The following is a 16,089-nucleotide window of genomic DNA, read 5'->3' as shown; positions in this document are numbered from 1 at the left end:
CCTAAAAAAAAATTATCCGCTGAGTTACAGCCGTCTCTTTCCCAATGTAAGTCTACGGGAAAAAGTATTTTTGGGCCCAATGCATCACGTGATGGACACGGAAGTTGCAGTACCGCCGTTTGGCCACTACGAAAGTCCGGATCGACGACCGGCGCCCTTCCTGGGGGCTTGTTCAAAAAGTCAGTCCACAAACCAATGGGTGACGTCACGGTGACTACGTCCACTTCTTATAATACAGTCTATGCTCACGAGCGAATCAGAGCAGACTGAGCTCTTTTCGGGAGGGGGTTTTAAAGAGACGGCTGCTAAAAATGAGCGTTTCAGACCGAGAAGGTATATTGATTCAGACAGTATGAGGAAAATAATGTTTTGTTTTACATTAAAGCATGTAAACCTGTTCTACAGAAACCCAAAATACAAATATGAACCTGAAAATGAGCACGATATGTCCCCTTTAAAGTCTGTTTTTAACTCTTCATCCAACCATTCAGCAGAAAGTTGCCTCTAACTAAATATGTTTTTACTTTTAGTCATCATCATCATCTCTTTTGGGAAAAACAGTAAAGACGCAAAAGTGAGTCAAACAAGTGTGAAGTACAACATTAAATCTCCCCCGTGGCTGCAACTGTTTGTTGAATATTCATTCATGCAGAACATTTTACAGATGATACAGAAGGGTTTTTGTTTTCAGCGTGGATGCACTGCATTTCACGTCTTCAGGAGTTCAACAACACATAGTTTGATAAAACTACAGTGATTTTCTTCCAATGTTAGTTTTTTATCCCGCTGTAAACAATAGGATTATCCTGTGTTCATCTGTGCCACATAGATAGACGTAATGCAGTGGATATGGTGGTAATTGTCCATGACCTAAATCTGATTCTACACACAGAGCTTTCATCTAGGTGTTTGGTTCGTTCTGTGAGGATGTGTTGTTGTACTCCCCTTATGTGTTTATGTTGTGTGCCAGTCCTCCTTTATGATGAGTTAGTATATCTGTATTAGCATTTGACCTCTGCTCCTCCTCTCCTCTTCTCCAGCTCAGCAACAGGCTTTGTCAGATTATATACGTTGTGCCTGTCTGTTTGACCCCGCTGATCACATGAAATATACCATCTGGTCGTGTGTTGTAAGTGCTTTACCGTATCACTGTTAATACCCGTCACGTGCATACGTATAGGCTTCATTTCTGGCTGCAACAAAACCTCATGAAACATGAAACGTATGTTTTTAGTATGTGTCACCTTAATGGGAATGAAATCTTGGCAGGGTTAATGTGTGGGAGTTTTGGCTGTAAAACTAACCAGCAAGTAACACTTGATAATGTCGCTGACAGAAATACACCGTGTTTATTATACAGATGCAATGGGTTCTATGTTATCAGTTAATTTATTGGCTCATTTAAGTGTACGCTATATTTAGAATACTTTCACTGCTTTACCTCGCCATCAGACTGACCTTTCCGACGGGGAACTGAAGCAGTTATCTATGCTCTCTTTAAAGCCGAAAGCCGCCAGAATCCTTTTGACAAAACCAGTAATTTTAACTTTCAGAACACGGGGGTTGCTCATGGTCTACCGCTGCTTCGTTCCCAATCGAGACTTTCTTTTAGGTGGCTAAAATACGTTTTGCTGCTGTACATTGCTTTGCTTCCCTACGGTACTCCTGTCTGTTTTCTCCAAACTGGGAGCATGCCGACTGTCATCTACTGTAGGTAATAAAGTGCTCCAGGGATGATGTATTTTTGTAGGCCAACCAGGATATTAGCATCGCCCTGGGTTCCCTCGACAAAAAGCCAGTGGAATTTTTTGGATTATTGCAGAAAAAAGGCTCTGTGGCAAACACACGTTTATGATACTTCCACGTCTTATTCAGCAAGATAATCTCCACAACTGAACACCACTTCTATGATTTTTGAAGCGTGAGTAAAATGCTAACGTAAGGCAATAAACGCACCATGGTTGCATGACCACGAGTAAACACAACAAGGCTGTAAAGGCGGACGCGTCGGCGTGAGGATGTTTAGTCGTCTCATTTAGCCACTTGTTAGCAACCGTCTTTTTAAAGACACATAAAGGCTTCAAAGTTCTCGAGTTGGATATTTACTGATGTATTTTATATCGTAGAACAAACATTATAATCTCAGCTTGTGTTAACCACTGACCTTATTTTAGTTATCTAACTAAAAAAAACATTGACTTCCAGACAAGGGAACCAGAAGTGCTAAAATACTAACTAACTACGGATAAGTACCTCATACAACTCTACACTTCAAAACACCAGAATTATCCCTTTCAGTAGAAATAGCATGAAGAAGAGAGATCTATGAGTGTTACTCAATGTCATCTCATATGTCATAGAGCAAGAGAAGACGGCTCGAGAGGGACACAAAGCTATTAGCGAATGTACAGCTAGTACAAGAATCAGATGAGTGGCACTCACACACTGAACTGTGACTTCATACATCATTGTATCCTCCGCTGTCCCTGAGTGAAAATTACTACCATGAAATAGAGAGCTGTGTCTCTCTTTGTGTGTGTGCTGAGAAAAAAAATGATGTTAATGGTGCAGCAGTTCCCTCCTGCACCCTGTAAAGTGCTCTACTGCACGGTGATAAACAATGCTATTGGTACCCTGTGTGTGTGTGTGTTTCTATTAGAGGGACCAAAGGTTAGTGTTTCTGTTTCTGCTACAACTCAGAAAGGCCGTGTGTGCTGCACACAAATCATTTTCCACCTTTGGAAAAGATGCTCTGGTACTTTGTGGGAATCAAGTCACTATATGAGCAGCAGCAGCAGCAGCAGCAGCAGCAGCAGCTGAAATAATGCCCTGAACTGCCCGAAAATGACTCAGAATGAGATGGCAGTCGCCAGCTTTTGTGTGTTGTAAATGTTGCTATTGTTCCCCAGGCTATCTCAACATTGGCTGTTCATACCATAGACTGTATATAAGGAGTGAACGTAGTCACCGTGACGTCATCCATTGGTTTGTGGACTGCCGTTTAGAAGCCAAGTTCGTCATCTTGTCCGTCTTGCAACCAGATGTGACACGAGAGGGTGGAGCTGAATACAACCAAACGCTGAATAATAAATCATTTTCAGGCAACCAAAAAGGTTATAGTTAGCTTTTATGAACTGAAAACACACTATGAAGGGGAAAAACGTACAGACCGGACAACGCCGTGGTAGAGACCTGTCAATCACAAGGTAGCCACGCCCTAAAGCATCCCCTTCTTTACGCTTTATTTGACTCTAAATGGGACCATAATTTACTAAATGAACATCATGCTGTATTGAAGAAGACTTGAAACTAGCGATTGAGACCATAAACTCATGTTTACAATGTTTACTGAGGTAATAAATCAAGAAGTAGGTTCATTTTCTCAGAGACTTCTATACAATCAGACTTCTTTTAGCAACCAGAGGAGTCGCCCCCTGCTGGCTGTTAGAGAGAATGCAAGTTTAAGGCACTTCTGCATTGGCTTCAATTCTCAGACCCTGGAGGTAGCCCACTGATTCATACAAAGAAAAGTCATCTCCGCTCTGCTGGAATATGTAAAACACAACACAGTGACATCACATATGACAGTCACACATGGCTAATGAAAATGAATAATCCATTAACACTCCCGTTTACATGCAGCCGTGCATGTTCCGGTTAAGTAACCGGTGGCGGACTTGTTCAACTTGTGCGAACCTCCCTCTTTCATTCCTTCAACCACCGTCTTGAAAAGGTCGGCGTTGCGATATTTGCGCATGTCCAAAAACCTGTTCAAGTCTTTCATAGTGTTTATAAGTAATTGTGTTTCTCCTTATGACCAGAAATGTGAGCTTTTCTTTTTGGGCATGCATCTCTGCAAACTATCGGCTAGTTGATTTGTGTACAACGCACAGAGCTGGCCGTAAACTGCAGTAAAAACACCAACCTCTATTTCTAATGTGTTGTATACATGTCCAAAGAATGCTCCTAAAATCTAAACCACACGTCTTAATGCTCCATTCAGAATAAGGCCTAATTCAGAACATCTAAAAGGAATATGCTGTTTACATGACCCGTTTAAAATTTGTAATAATAGTGGAATATTAGTGTGCATGTAAATGTCGTCAGCGTTAGTACATTTAACTTTTCCTCTCTGACTGAATGAAGTCGGTCTATTTCAGGGCAGGCTAGCTAGTTATGAAATGTATCCCCCTGAATGACAGGAAAAGCCTGTCCCTCATCATATGGCAACATCACAGCAGCTGCTCGTGGTTTCATTTGTCAGTCTGTGCATTTGTGTGTGTTTTTTGGAAATGCAAAACGACACTAATAACCTTCCTGTCATTCTCTCCGCTGTAGTTGTGGCAGCGGAGCCGCTGGTCCGAGGCCTGAGGAAACTCCCCGAAGATATCGGCTGGTCGTACACAGGTCTGTGTGAGCCGTTTGCTGTTTTGTATCAAAGATATTGGACTGTCATGTGTGTGGTGACGTTAGCGGTTTGGACGACAGAGATTACAGTTTTCAGAGGAGGTGTTTTTTTTTAACAGGAAGTGGAATTTTTGGGTGTGCGTGAGCATTTGTTAAAAGGTGGCAACAAGCCTTTATAGTGATTAAGCGATCCAGAATAAGATAATTTAATAAATATAATTATTAAACTATACTAAAAGTATAATCCAAGTTATAGCTTGTAACTTCAAGTACAGTAACGCTATAAGTGGTTTTTTTTTTGGGTTTTTTTATTGCAATGTTGCAACATTTCCTCCATTCAGAATACAACATAAGCAATTAAGCATAAGTAGAATAAAATAAGAGCAATAAGGTCCGTACACTTTGTTTCTCTTAGTTCTTAAACGACTCAAACTTGATTGTTTAACCATCAATCATTGACAGGAGCTTTCAATTGAAAGACTGAGATGCCCTCTGCTTTCTAGGGATGTAAGAACATTTCGATACACATGAGTATCGCGATATTATGTTTTGCAATACTGTATTGATTCTGGTATCATATGAAACTAGGAAACCTAAGGAATCCATTGGTACCAACTATGTCATACTTGCATGTTGCGAAGGAGGCTAAATAATGCTGCAAAGCTAAATTTTGGCGAGGAAAAAGTCGAAAAGAGCATTTTCAAAGGGGTCCCTTGACCTCTGACCTCAAGATATGTGAATGAAAATGGGTTCTATGGGTACCCACGAGTCTCCTCTTTATAATAATCGAATGCAGTTTTTTGCATGCTGTATAAATGTCTTATTTTCAGCAAAATGGTGTATTTGAATATTTCTGCATACTGGGGTCCCTAAACAGTCTTAGAAATGCATAAATTGGGTATCAATGGAAAGCTGAGACTCTTGTGGATCCAATTGTATTCATATGTGATGATGTTAGTCCCCATAGTAGCCTTTTCATATAGTGACTTTTTTTTACTTAGATTTTATAGATATGGTGGTGTTTTCTTTATACTATTACAGTTTCCCTAAAATTAGATATGAAATTGAATCTGTATCGTGATTCGTAACGTATCGCCAGATTCTTGCCAACACACAGCCCCACTGCTTACCTTTCAAAATCACACAAACAGCACAAGGGACAGTTCAATCAGACTGGTAAATGTCAGTCCCAATATCACAGGAATGGAAGGAATTTATCTGTTAGCATCCCCCCCTGAGACGGCCTTGATCTGCCTCGGACCATATGGTTAGATGGCATCGGCTAACTCAACGCGAATCCCCCCGCTGGGCTAAGCTGTGCTCCAACAGAAACAAAGAGTGGACACAGACAGGACCGTAATGGTCCCAGAGGGAGAGATTAGCTTCTTAATTATCGGGGGGGAATCAGGAGGAGAGATCAGGCTCAACAGGTCATCAGTGGGCTAAATGCAAAGCTATTAAGCGTATTAACCTGCACCCCAAATGGATCGCTGTTGGTGAAGCGACACATGTCGTTTGGAGCTCATAATGCTGTATGATGCAGGCAAAAGAGCGAAGAAGCTCACGTAGCCTGTCATTAATTGGCCAACGAGCTTGAACTTCCTCTGGCATGACATATATATTTATTGATGTTGCTAATCGTAAACATTACACTGATTTTTATTTTATTTTATTTTATTTTATTTTATTTTATATTATTTTTTTGTTTTGTTTTATTTTATTTTATTTTATTTTATTTTATTTATTTTTTATTTTTGTTTTGTTTTATTTTATTTTATTTTATTTTATTTTATTTTATTAGCTATTTCTCTGAAACCGAGGTTAATGACTTAAGGGACATTTCAAGCAGCCAGTAGCATATTTTTTTCTGGGAAGACAGTTGGTAATGCTGTTCTCTGGTAAGCTGCATCCACTGTTTGGATCTGTTCTTTGAAGCCCTGCTCTACAGCTCATCTGCTTAAAAGGGAAGCCTGCAAAGATATACAGTTAATGTCACTCATGTCACTATCAACATGCAGAATACGCAAAAATAGTGGCGTTTATTTCAATGGAGATAAGCTGGAGAAGAAGGGATTCGTGCGTAGGAGATCAGTGCCGAGTCAAAGCGAAAAACATTTCGACAGCGATACATCAAAGTCCGCGATTCCCTGTATAGAAGTGGCAGCTCTGGAGACGAAAAAGCTAAATTTGCATCCTTCTTACACGCCCCTCAGCATATTCATTTTTTGCATTGTGAAACCAAACTAAATAGAAAACAAACCAAAAGTATCAATTTCACTCTGATTCGCACAAGCCAAACGGACTACGGCTTGTGAAAGCGCCTTTAGACATTAAACATGGTTGAAAAACACCGAAGTTACCCTTTAATATAATAGATAATGAAATGTAAAACCCCAAACAGAATCCAATCACTGCAAAATAACCAATTTGTTGAACTTTAACAAATGTAACCACATGATCTGAACATCAAAACATGTAAAATAACCCTTTGCATACAGCGTTTAATATGAAACCTGGTCATGTGCCATGTTTTAATGGACTTATATCAATGCAAAGATTCACAGCAGCTGTGAGATTGTGTTTATCCGACTTGCTTCTACTCCTATTTGTCAACGCAGCATGAATATCAATAGATGCACGCGTATTTTCATCTCGCAGATTGTTTTCTTTCCCCTCTGTCAAATCCTTACAATCAATTCCCCGGCACATATACCTCGTTTGACAACGTGTAATAGGTTTTTTTTGTGTGCGTGATATACTGAAATGATCATGAATGTTGAAAAGCGGAGACGCCCTTTCTTCTCCCTCCTTCCTCACTTCTATTTGTAATTTCACTTTCCCGTCCTTTTGATCTTTTCTTTCCTTTCTCTGATTCTTTCTTTCCTACTCCATACTTCTCATTTTCCTCTCTGCTGGGTTTTGAAGTTCATCATCACAAGTGAAGGCGACTCAGCGGCAGTTCATTTGGATTCACTGTAACAGAAGCCCATGTGTGTGTGCACGAGTTGTGTGCGCACTCGATCTTGTTTTTCTGACCAAGCTCTGTTTCTCGCCTTGTGCTGTGCACTGAGTCGCGAGTAAAAAGCATTAACATGTGAAAGAAACGCACTTCATTGTGAGGCACTGTGCACAGCTTTTTACTTGGGTCAGAAGTAGAAGTAGGAGGGGGACAAAGGGAAATAAAGGCAGATAAAAGAAAGAAAGAAGGGGGGGCAGGAGAGTGAGAGGAGAGTTGAAGCAAAGGAAGAACTCAGCTGAAAGGAAGAGAGAGGCAGAGGAGGAAAGATTAAAATTAGGCGACATCAAAATCACAATACATCTCAAACAAACCATGCTTGTTTGGTTTGATTTTTATCAAAAGTTTTACATTTTCTAAGTAACAAAAACTTAATTACATGCATAGTTTTTTTGCTTAATGAGGACTTACCAGTTCAAGCATTTTTCTCCACAACAAGGCTGTGTTTTGTAGGGATGACACGAATGCTTCGAAGCTTCAACCGTTGCCATGGTGATCAACCTCCAAATCCGTATTCGAATGCTTTGTTTTTTTGTTTTGTTTTTATTATAGAGGTATGTAATAGGGATGCTAATTTTCAATTTCTTTTTAACCGATAACCCACCCTCGTTAACCGATTATTAACCGTTAACTGACAAGATTATTTTTTATTTTCTTATTTTATAATTTATTTTTTTGATTTTCATCACAAACAAAAAGGTAACATCTACAGACAGACTAAAACATACCAACCCCACATATAAAAAAACAAGCCTATAATTAAATAAAATTTAAAAAAATTATGAAAATAATGAAAAAGAAAAAACATTAAAAATTAAAAAATAAAAGATAAAAATAAAAATAATTTAAAAAAGACAACCACCACAAGAAAGCCAGACTAGACAGACAAAGATACAATCACATTTCCGCCTATATCATATCAGGGAATGAACAGAAAAGAATAGCCATACTGGATGTCACAGTAGGGACTTCAGCTAAAAGTCAGGGGAGTCAAGGTGTCTGTTTTTGTGCTACGTTTACAGCGTTGCTGGAAGCTCTGTGCCCGCCATTGTCTCACACATACGGTCTGTCAGCGCGGTGTAGCGCTGGTGTAACGCTGTAACCTTTGTTAACATTAGCTGTTGGCACAAGCAGGACTGTGCTTTTCAACACGGATTTGTTGTTCAATTCAATCTGCACACTGTTGATTAGCAATTTGCATTCATGATTTTTAGTAATCGAGTTACTTTAGTTTCTCAAGGAATCGTTTCAGCTCTAATCCATGTCCGATACTCACTCTCCTTTTAGTTCCGTTTTGGTCTCCACCAACTCCTGTGGCAAATATCTGTCTCTTTAGCTGCTAAATGCTCCACTATGTTTGGCACAGGAAAGGTAGCATAAAGTGGGTTTATATTGGCTCGTTATTTTTGCTGGAAACAGTTGCCTGCCATGCTACTAAGTTAATGAGAGTGAACCACATCACTAATAACCAAAACAACGAGCTGAAAGACACTAAAGCGCTCTGTATAGCTAAGGGGAACTACACAGTTTCTGTCTACAACCGACCCCTTTCATTTCATGCATTGTAAAAAGACTGTTTATTTTATTAAGTTTGCTTTTGATGCAGATTTTAAATCATATAAATTTCATCAGTTGCGCCTGAGCCAGCTCGGTTTCTTTGTTTTGTTTTTTAAAATATTAGCAGCTTTAAAAAACATATTTAAAAAGTACATTAAACATTAAACCTGCAGATACACCCTGCATCCCTGTTCCTCTTCCTCCTCCTCCTCCTCCATGTTCTCCTCGTTATTCCTCTCTGCTTTGTCTCCAAGGGGTCCCTGAGATCCTCCTGCCTGGAAGACTCCCCCCAGGGCCCCATCTGTTAATGTGTGTGTGTGTGCATGTAAGTGTCTGTGTGGAGTAGCGCGCTCTGAGTTTCGTCTCCCAGGCAAACGCAATGGGATGCAATACATCTTTCAAAGGAAACTGTCCAAATATCATAACAGAACAAGTTCATATAGAAATATTAGAGTGATACTGCTACTACTACAGCATTATATTTCTATATATAATCTATCTATATAACTAATCGGAGCAGCGATGTGAGAGAGAGACAAAACTGAATGTTAAAGAATCAAAATGTTGGATTCCTTACTGATTAAGTTGAGTATTTTTTGTACCATTGTCTTCTTATCTGTACCTCTGTATCAGTGTTTCTGCCTCCATCTCCTCTCTGTGTCTGTCTCTTCTTGATCCAACTACGTCTTATCCAGGGGCGATGCAGGCTTCAATACTCCCCTGGTGCTTTGTCTGGGGAACACACACACACACACACACACACACACACACACACACACAGATTTTAAATATGAATAATTTATCCCTTCTACATAAGTTCATAACATCCTGTCCTTAGACCGTTTCTTTATGTTCTAGATGATGTGATTGGAAAGAGAAGCGCACTGTGTTCACATTAAGAGTCAGAGCACACTGGTGCAGCAGTTTCCAAGAAAACATCAAGCATCTACCCTTCATTAGTACAGCAGAGTCATCAGGAACAGACTAATACGGACAGCGTGAGAGGCTGTGTGACGGCTCCATGTTTCACAAAACCCCAGAAGAATTCTTTATGTATAATTTACTCATCGTGGAAATGCTAATTTTGGAACAGCGTTCTGGTGTTAACATTTAACATTCAACATTAAGTGTAGACTGTCACCAATTCAGAAAGAATAAGGTTGTATCCAGACCAGTGGGCAACCTCCAGGTCTGAAAAGTGAAGCCAATGCTGAAGTGCCTTAAAATTGCGTTCTTTCTAACAGCCAGCAGGGGGCGACTCCTCTGGTTGCAAAAAGAAGTCAGATTGTATAGAAGTCTATGAGAAAATGAGCCTACTTCTCACTTGATTTATTACCTCAGTAAACATGGTAAACATGAGTTTATGGTCTCAATCGCTAGTTTCAAGTCTTCTTCAATACAGCATGATGTTCATTTGGTAAATTATGGTCCCATTTAGAGTCAGATAGACCATAAAGAAGGGTATGCTTTAGGGCGGGGCTACCTTGTGATTGACAGGTCGCTACCACGGCGGGGAGTTGTCCGTGTTTTGGTCTTACAACTTTAACCCTTTCACAGTGTGTTTTCAGTTCATGAAAGCTAACCGTAATAATTTGGTTGCCTAAAAATGTCTTATTCAGCGTTCGGTTGTACTTAGCTCCACCCTCTCGTGTCACTTCTGGTTGCAAAAAAACAAGATGTGTTTTGTACTGGGATGTACTCACTGAAAAAAAGACCAGGAGTTGCTGAATAAAACACATCAGCTAAGAAATCATTACATCTGTAGCTAGCTAGGTAGTGTTGGTGACGTATACTGTGCGAGACGAGAGATGTAGTTCACTGAGCGGTTTCACACAAAACTAAATGATACTGCGACAAACTGCGACTCTCTTGACTTGCAAAATTATCTTTTAAATTGACAAACATCATATGAGTGATTCATGGCGCAATTCAAACGGGATCAAAAAAATATTTGTCTCTGGCCGTTGACTACTGTACATATTTTTTCCAAAATAAGATCCCATGGTGATCCACTGGAAGGGGCACGACTTCGCCTCATTAAAACCAAACTTATCAGAAAAATGAACACTTGGAACATACATCAGTGTGGCATGAACTACCTAAAATCACAGTGAACCATCTTTGGGGAAAAATTATTTGACTTTGACTGTTTAGTTTGGCCCATGTCCCGTCCAGGATTTATGAGCTATACTGCAGCCGGCCACCAGGGGGCGATCAAGATGTTCTGGCTTCACTTTTGGGGAGCTGTCATGTCGTCCATCTTTATATACAGTTTATAGTGGAGCTTTAAGATCTACATTCTTGCCAAGCCAGGCAGGTTCAGTCACATCTCTACATTATCTTATTTTTTCACTGTAAGGATTATGCTAATCGTCTCTAAGTACTTTACATACCGTATGCATACATCGGTGTCAGTCCTTTCATCACATATGGTGACAGACAGACTTAAAAATAGCACTGCGCCAAAAAATCTCATGGGGCTGTGTGGGAGGGGGCATGTTGCTGAAGGTATCGCTGAGAGGATATAACATGATCCAGAGAGGCCAGCTATAGTAATCCAACCATAGGTTTGAAGGCTTATGAGACACCAAAACAGCAGTACGATATTATGAGACAGGATCTTAAAACCCTGGAAATTTATCGCAGCATTTTTTTATTCGCTGTCAGAAGATTTATGGTGTTCATGTTACAAAGTAATCTACCAGGAATCTGCACATGTGTGGTTGGCAAACTCAGTGTGCTGCCATATGATTTTATGTTGCTGCAAAAGTTGAGCAAAGTTCAACTCATTGCTGGACAACCCTGCATTTTTTTTATTGCAGCCCTCTGCATTGGCACTCGACACAGTGGTCACAATGAATTGAATGAGGTGGCTGTGTTTTGTTTTTTTCATGCAGCGCTAATGTTGGTCTGCACCATAGACTGTATATAAGGAGTGGACGTAGTCACCGTGACGTCACCCATTGGTTTGTGGACATTTTGAAACCTTGATTTTGGCATTTTGGCCGACGCTGTCTTGGTTTTTGGCTGTCGCCAACTTGACTTTTGGCCGTTGACAGCTGTTTGAGTGAACTTTGGTGCCACCGACAGCAGGCAACTGTTTTCAGCAAATAAGATCTGATAAATCTACCGTACATGTAGGCTACCTGCCCAACAAACAGCAGACAGACAAAGTTAGCGACTAGCTGGTGAACATCGTAGTCATTTGAAAGCCAGATATCAGCCAATCTTCATCCGAAGCAGTTTGTTTAATTACACATTTATTGTCGAATTTATCACTGATAATCTGGAAGCCCTTAACCTGAATTGATTTTAATCCTTGTTAAGTACACATTACCATTATTGTTTTTATTATCATCATTTTAATTAGAGGCTTTTAGTGCCCCCTGAAGGTCTGAAAGCTGTTGTAAAGGCTTTTCCACTTGATTCCAGTTGTCTCTCAACCAGCTAGCTGTTCGTCCTCTCTCGTCTCATGTTGTCCGTCATCTCTTTTTCCGTGTACATGCATGTGTTCACCACCCACCGAGTTCTCGAACGCTCTCTTAGTCACCGAATACTAGAGGCTGGCTTCTCTTCTGCTCCAGTTGTTGCTCAGTCTGTGTGGCTGCTCCTCGAGCCTTGTGGGAGGCATGAGGTAATGATGCAGAGGTGCATATGTGTGTTCTTTTATTCACTAACACGCACTCTCTGTCCTCCCATTTTCTTTCCCTTTTTGTTGGTTGCACCAGTGTGTCGCTGGGTTAATGAGTTCAGTGGCTGTAATGTGGCGACCCAACACGGCCACGAGAGGGAAATTAAGACTTCAGTATCCAAAAATCCTAGTAAACGTCACACAGCACGCTCATGTTTACCAACCTGGCCGGTCTAATCTGTCTTCCATGACAGTCACAGGTTGGTAAAGTGGGCTGTAAATTATACAAACATGTACTCATAGGCAGGAGTAATCTCATTGACCCAGGTAAATCTCAGTAGGTGGAGCCAAAGGACACAAGTTTTTTGTCTAAAGTTACTAAAAGGAACTTTTAACTGGTTATGAAACAGTCTCAATGTAATACTGATGCCTCAATATGACCTACACAAGTGAAGGAGACCGTCGGCGAGATATTTCTATATAGTTGTTCTTATGGTGTGTTCACACAAAGAGCAAAGCAAACTTTTCGCGCGGCGCGATCACATACAAGATCAATGCAAAGAGGCGGATAGACCCGAATTCGCGACACTGGCACTGATCGATCCAAACTCCATTCAGAAAACAAGCATTTTAAAAGTTGTTTGCTTGTTGTCTTGCAGATAGACCTGACAAAGCATGAATTCAGACTTTTTACAAATGGGCATCATTATGTAGTTATTTCGGCATCCTTTTGATCTCTTTGTTGCAATTAAATCACAGCACAATCTGTTTATTTTGGATTTATATCGCCGTAGCAACGTGTGGCTTGCTAGATACAGTCAGTGCAATGGCGCTGTATGTGAGTACAGCTCGCTGCCGGGTGACGTTATGAACCCAGACACGACGGCGTTTTCTGACATATGTAGGACGTCCACAACAGGTGCAAAGCCGCACCAGCGGTTATTTCTTCCGTGGTTGATGGCGGAAAAAAAGAAAAGTTGTTGGTATCTATGGAGTCGAGCTCCTCCTCTTCTCCGTGAATGAACACAAATGATACCGGATATTCGCTTTGCTTTCGGTCTGAACACGTCTTTAACGCTTGTCAGCGGTGCCAAAGGGTTGGATTTCGCGCAAGATCGGACGAAATCATGCTGGTTCACCAGAAACTCCTTCAGCTCAAACTCCAGCAGTGACCAGTCCACTGTGGACAGACCCCAAATCCGGCTTCGCTGCCGCCTTTGACCTGCAGTCAGAGCTCCGGCGAGAGGTGGAGACACAACCGTTCTTATCCACAGGGACCGCCAAAATCAACAGCAGTTCCTCGTAGTAGCTTTAAGTTTAGTGCCGTGTTATGTTCTCGTTAACCTTCGCTGTGCACGTGAAGATAAAGAGTAAATCAGTTCAGAGAGCCAGTCTGCCGTTGTTTAATATTTAACTCCATGCAGAGAGTCTCGTCTCTCGCTCCAGAGACCTTTTTCATATTCACACGTCTAGACGGAGCCGTCAGAGATCACATAAAGAGCATACGGAGACTGTGATTCATACCCCCAGTTTCTTTTTTTTCTGAATAATCTGACAGGTCTGATCGTCAGATAGGCTGTCTGCTGATGTGTGTGGCAGTCCATCATTAACATAGTGGATCTCGCTGTATGAGTGATGTGATGTGTGTGTGTGTGTGTGTGTGTAGGCCTTTCTCTGCCATTCATAATAGATTCATTTAGGAGCTTAGATCTTGTCAGCCTCGGGCTCGCTCCTTTATGTCAGTCAGCCTGTGTGTGTGTGTGTGTGTGTGTGTGCGCGCCCATGAATGCATTCTTCGACATTGATTCTGCAGAATAAAAAATGACTGAAGCGTCTTCTCACACAAAGGAGCGATTCTTATTTCTCTGCTCAGGCGTATGCTGAGTTCTAATCAAAGAGTTTTACTGCAAACTGAGATACTGATTGAAACGCATGACACCAGCTAAGACACAACGATTCCTCTCTGATAGTAAATTAACCATTGAATAATAAGGTTTCAGAGAATAGAGAGATCTGTTTCATCTATATATATATACACACACATACTGTTATTTTGAAAATATACCGTACAGAAGCCAAACCATGATGTTATTTTCGCTAAACCTAACCAAGTAGTTTTGTTGCTTTAAATCCCGGACTTTTGCTCAGGGGACCGGTGTTTGTCTTATGTGAAACTAAACCTAACAAAGGGATTTTGGTGCGTTTTTTGTTGTGTTTTGCTTACATTTCGTCGTCATTTTAGGGCAAACTATGATGTTATTTTTTACTAAACCTAATCAAGTTGTGTTGCGTTTTTTGTTTTGTTTGGTTTTATTTAAATGTACAACGTTGTACTGCGTTTACCACGTGTTTAAAACTGTTTAAAAGTAGCGACCGTAATCTGAGAGACAATATGTTTCCTTCGAAACGTAATTGTGAATGCAGTTTAGTTGAATGGAAACGTAATTTTATCGGAGACAGGGTTGTTATAAATTGAACATCTTTGGGTTTTCGACTGTAGATTGGGATTAGATTGAACTTCTGTTTTATTCTATGAACTAAATAATTGAACAATAATCAATGGATAATGCAAATAAGCAGTAGGTCTAAACTAATATGTCTGTATTAACAAAATGGTACATCTAGAACCTTTTAGGAGTAGAGGGCGGAAGGAGGTTAGAATATACAGATGCTTGTGATCTGTCCTGCAAGCCAGACAATAATGCAGATTCAAAAGCACCCCTGTGGGTTAAACTTAACCAGCAGTCTTTTATTTTTTGCTTTTTAATATTTGATACATATTCAGCTATTTTTCGCCAGCAGTGATGCAAACAGGAGACGACGGTCCCGCCCAAAAAAGTCAAGTCGTACATTATTCAATTTGATAATCCTGCATGTTTTTTGAGCAGTTAGCTCGCTCAGCGGAGCAGAACCTTCTCACAGAGGGTGAAATTAGCTCTGTGTGCCATCCAACGGAGCTTAATTGGTGTAAGTGTAGGCAGAAAGAGAGACTCTCCTCCCTGTGTCCTTTTTGTCCCCTTTCTGTCTTCCTTTGTCCTCCCCCCTCTTGTCTCCTACATCCATTTTCTTTTCATCCATTTATTTTTCTTTCCTCTCCTCCTTGTACCTTCAGTCTTTTCTTCATCCTCTCTGCTCATCTTTTGCTCTCTCACCTTTGTGTCCTCCCGCTGCTGTCTTCTTTTCTTCTCTTTGTCCTCCGTGCACTCTCTTGTCTCGTCTCACCTCTCCTCCCTCGAGAGCGAGGGGTGAGCTGTAATGATCGCGGCTGTTGTGGTTAAAAGAGCAGCAGCAGCAGCAGCATCAGGTGTAAATGGTTTCTGTCTGGACTGCTTTAACAGCTGACTGCTCTTTGAGCTGCTGCAGTTCACAAAGTTTCTTCAGAAAGTTTACAGACATCTTTAACTCCGTCTAACGCAGCGTAACAGCTTTAGTTCAAAGATCAAAATGAATGAAATGTTTATATATAAAGGAACAGCGT

The 16,089-nt window shown here is 40.7% G+C and overlaps 1 protein-coding gene across 3 annotated transcripts in view; it reads left to right on the top strand.

Moving 5' to 3' along the window:
- Positions 1 to 16,089, top strand: part of ptprz1b (protein tyrosine phosphatase receptor type Z1b) — a 69,537-nt gene that overhangs the window by 26,136 nt on the left and 27,312 nt on the right. For all 3 annotated transcript variants that reach the window (XM_037760116.1, XM_037760118.1, XM_037760117.1), the window contains exon 2: positions 4,339 to 4,407. In XM_037760116.1, the coding sequence (XP_037616044.1) occupies positions 4,339 to 4,407 (69 nt within the window). The remainder of the gene's footprint in view (positions 1 to 4,338; positions 4,408 to 16,089) is intronic.

The sequence above is a fragment of the Sebastes umbrosus genome, chromosome 23, assembly GCF_015220745.1.
Source record: "Sebastes umbrosus isolate fSebUmb1 chromosome 23, fSebUmb1.pri, whole genome shotgun sequence".
NCBI lineage: Eukaryota > Metazoa > Chordata > Actinopteri > Perciformes > Sebastidae > Sebastes > Sebastes umbrosus.
This window is presented reverse-complemented; position numbering and strand designations above follow the sequence as displayed.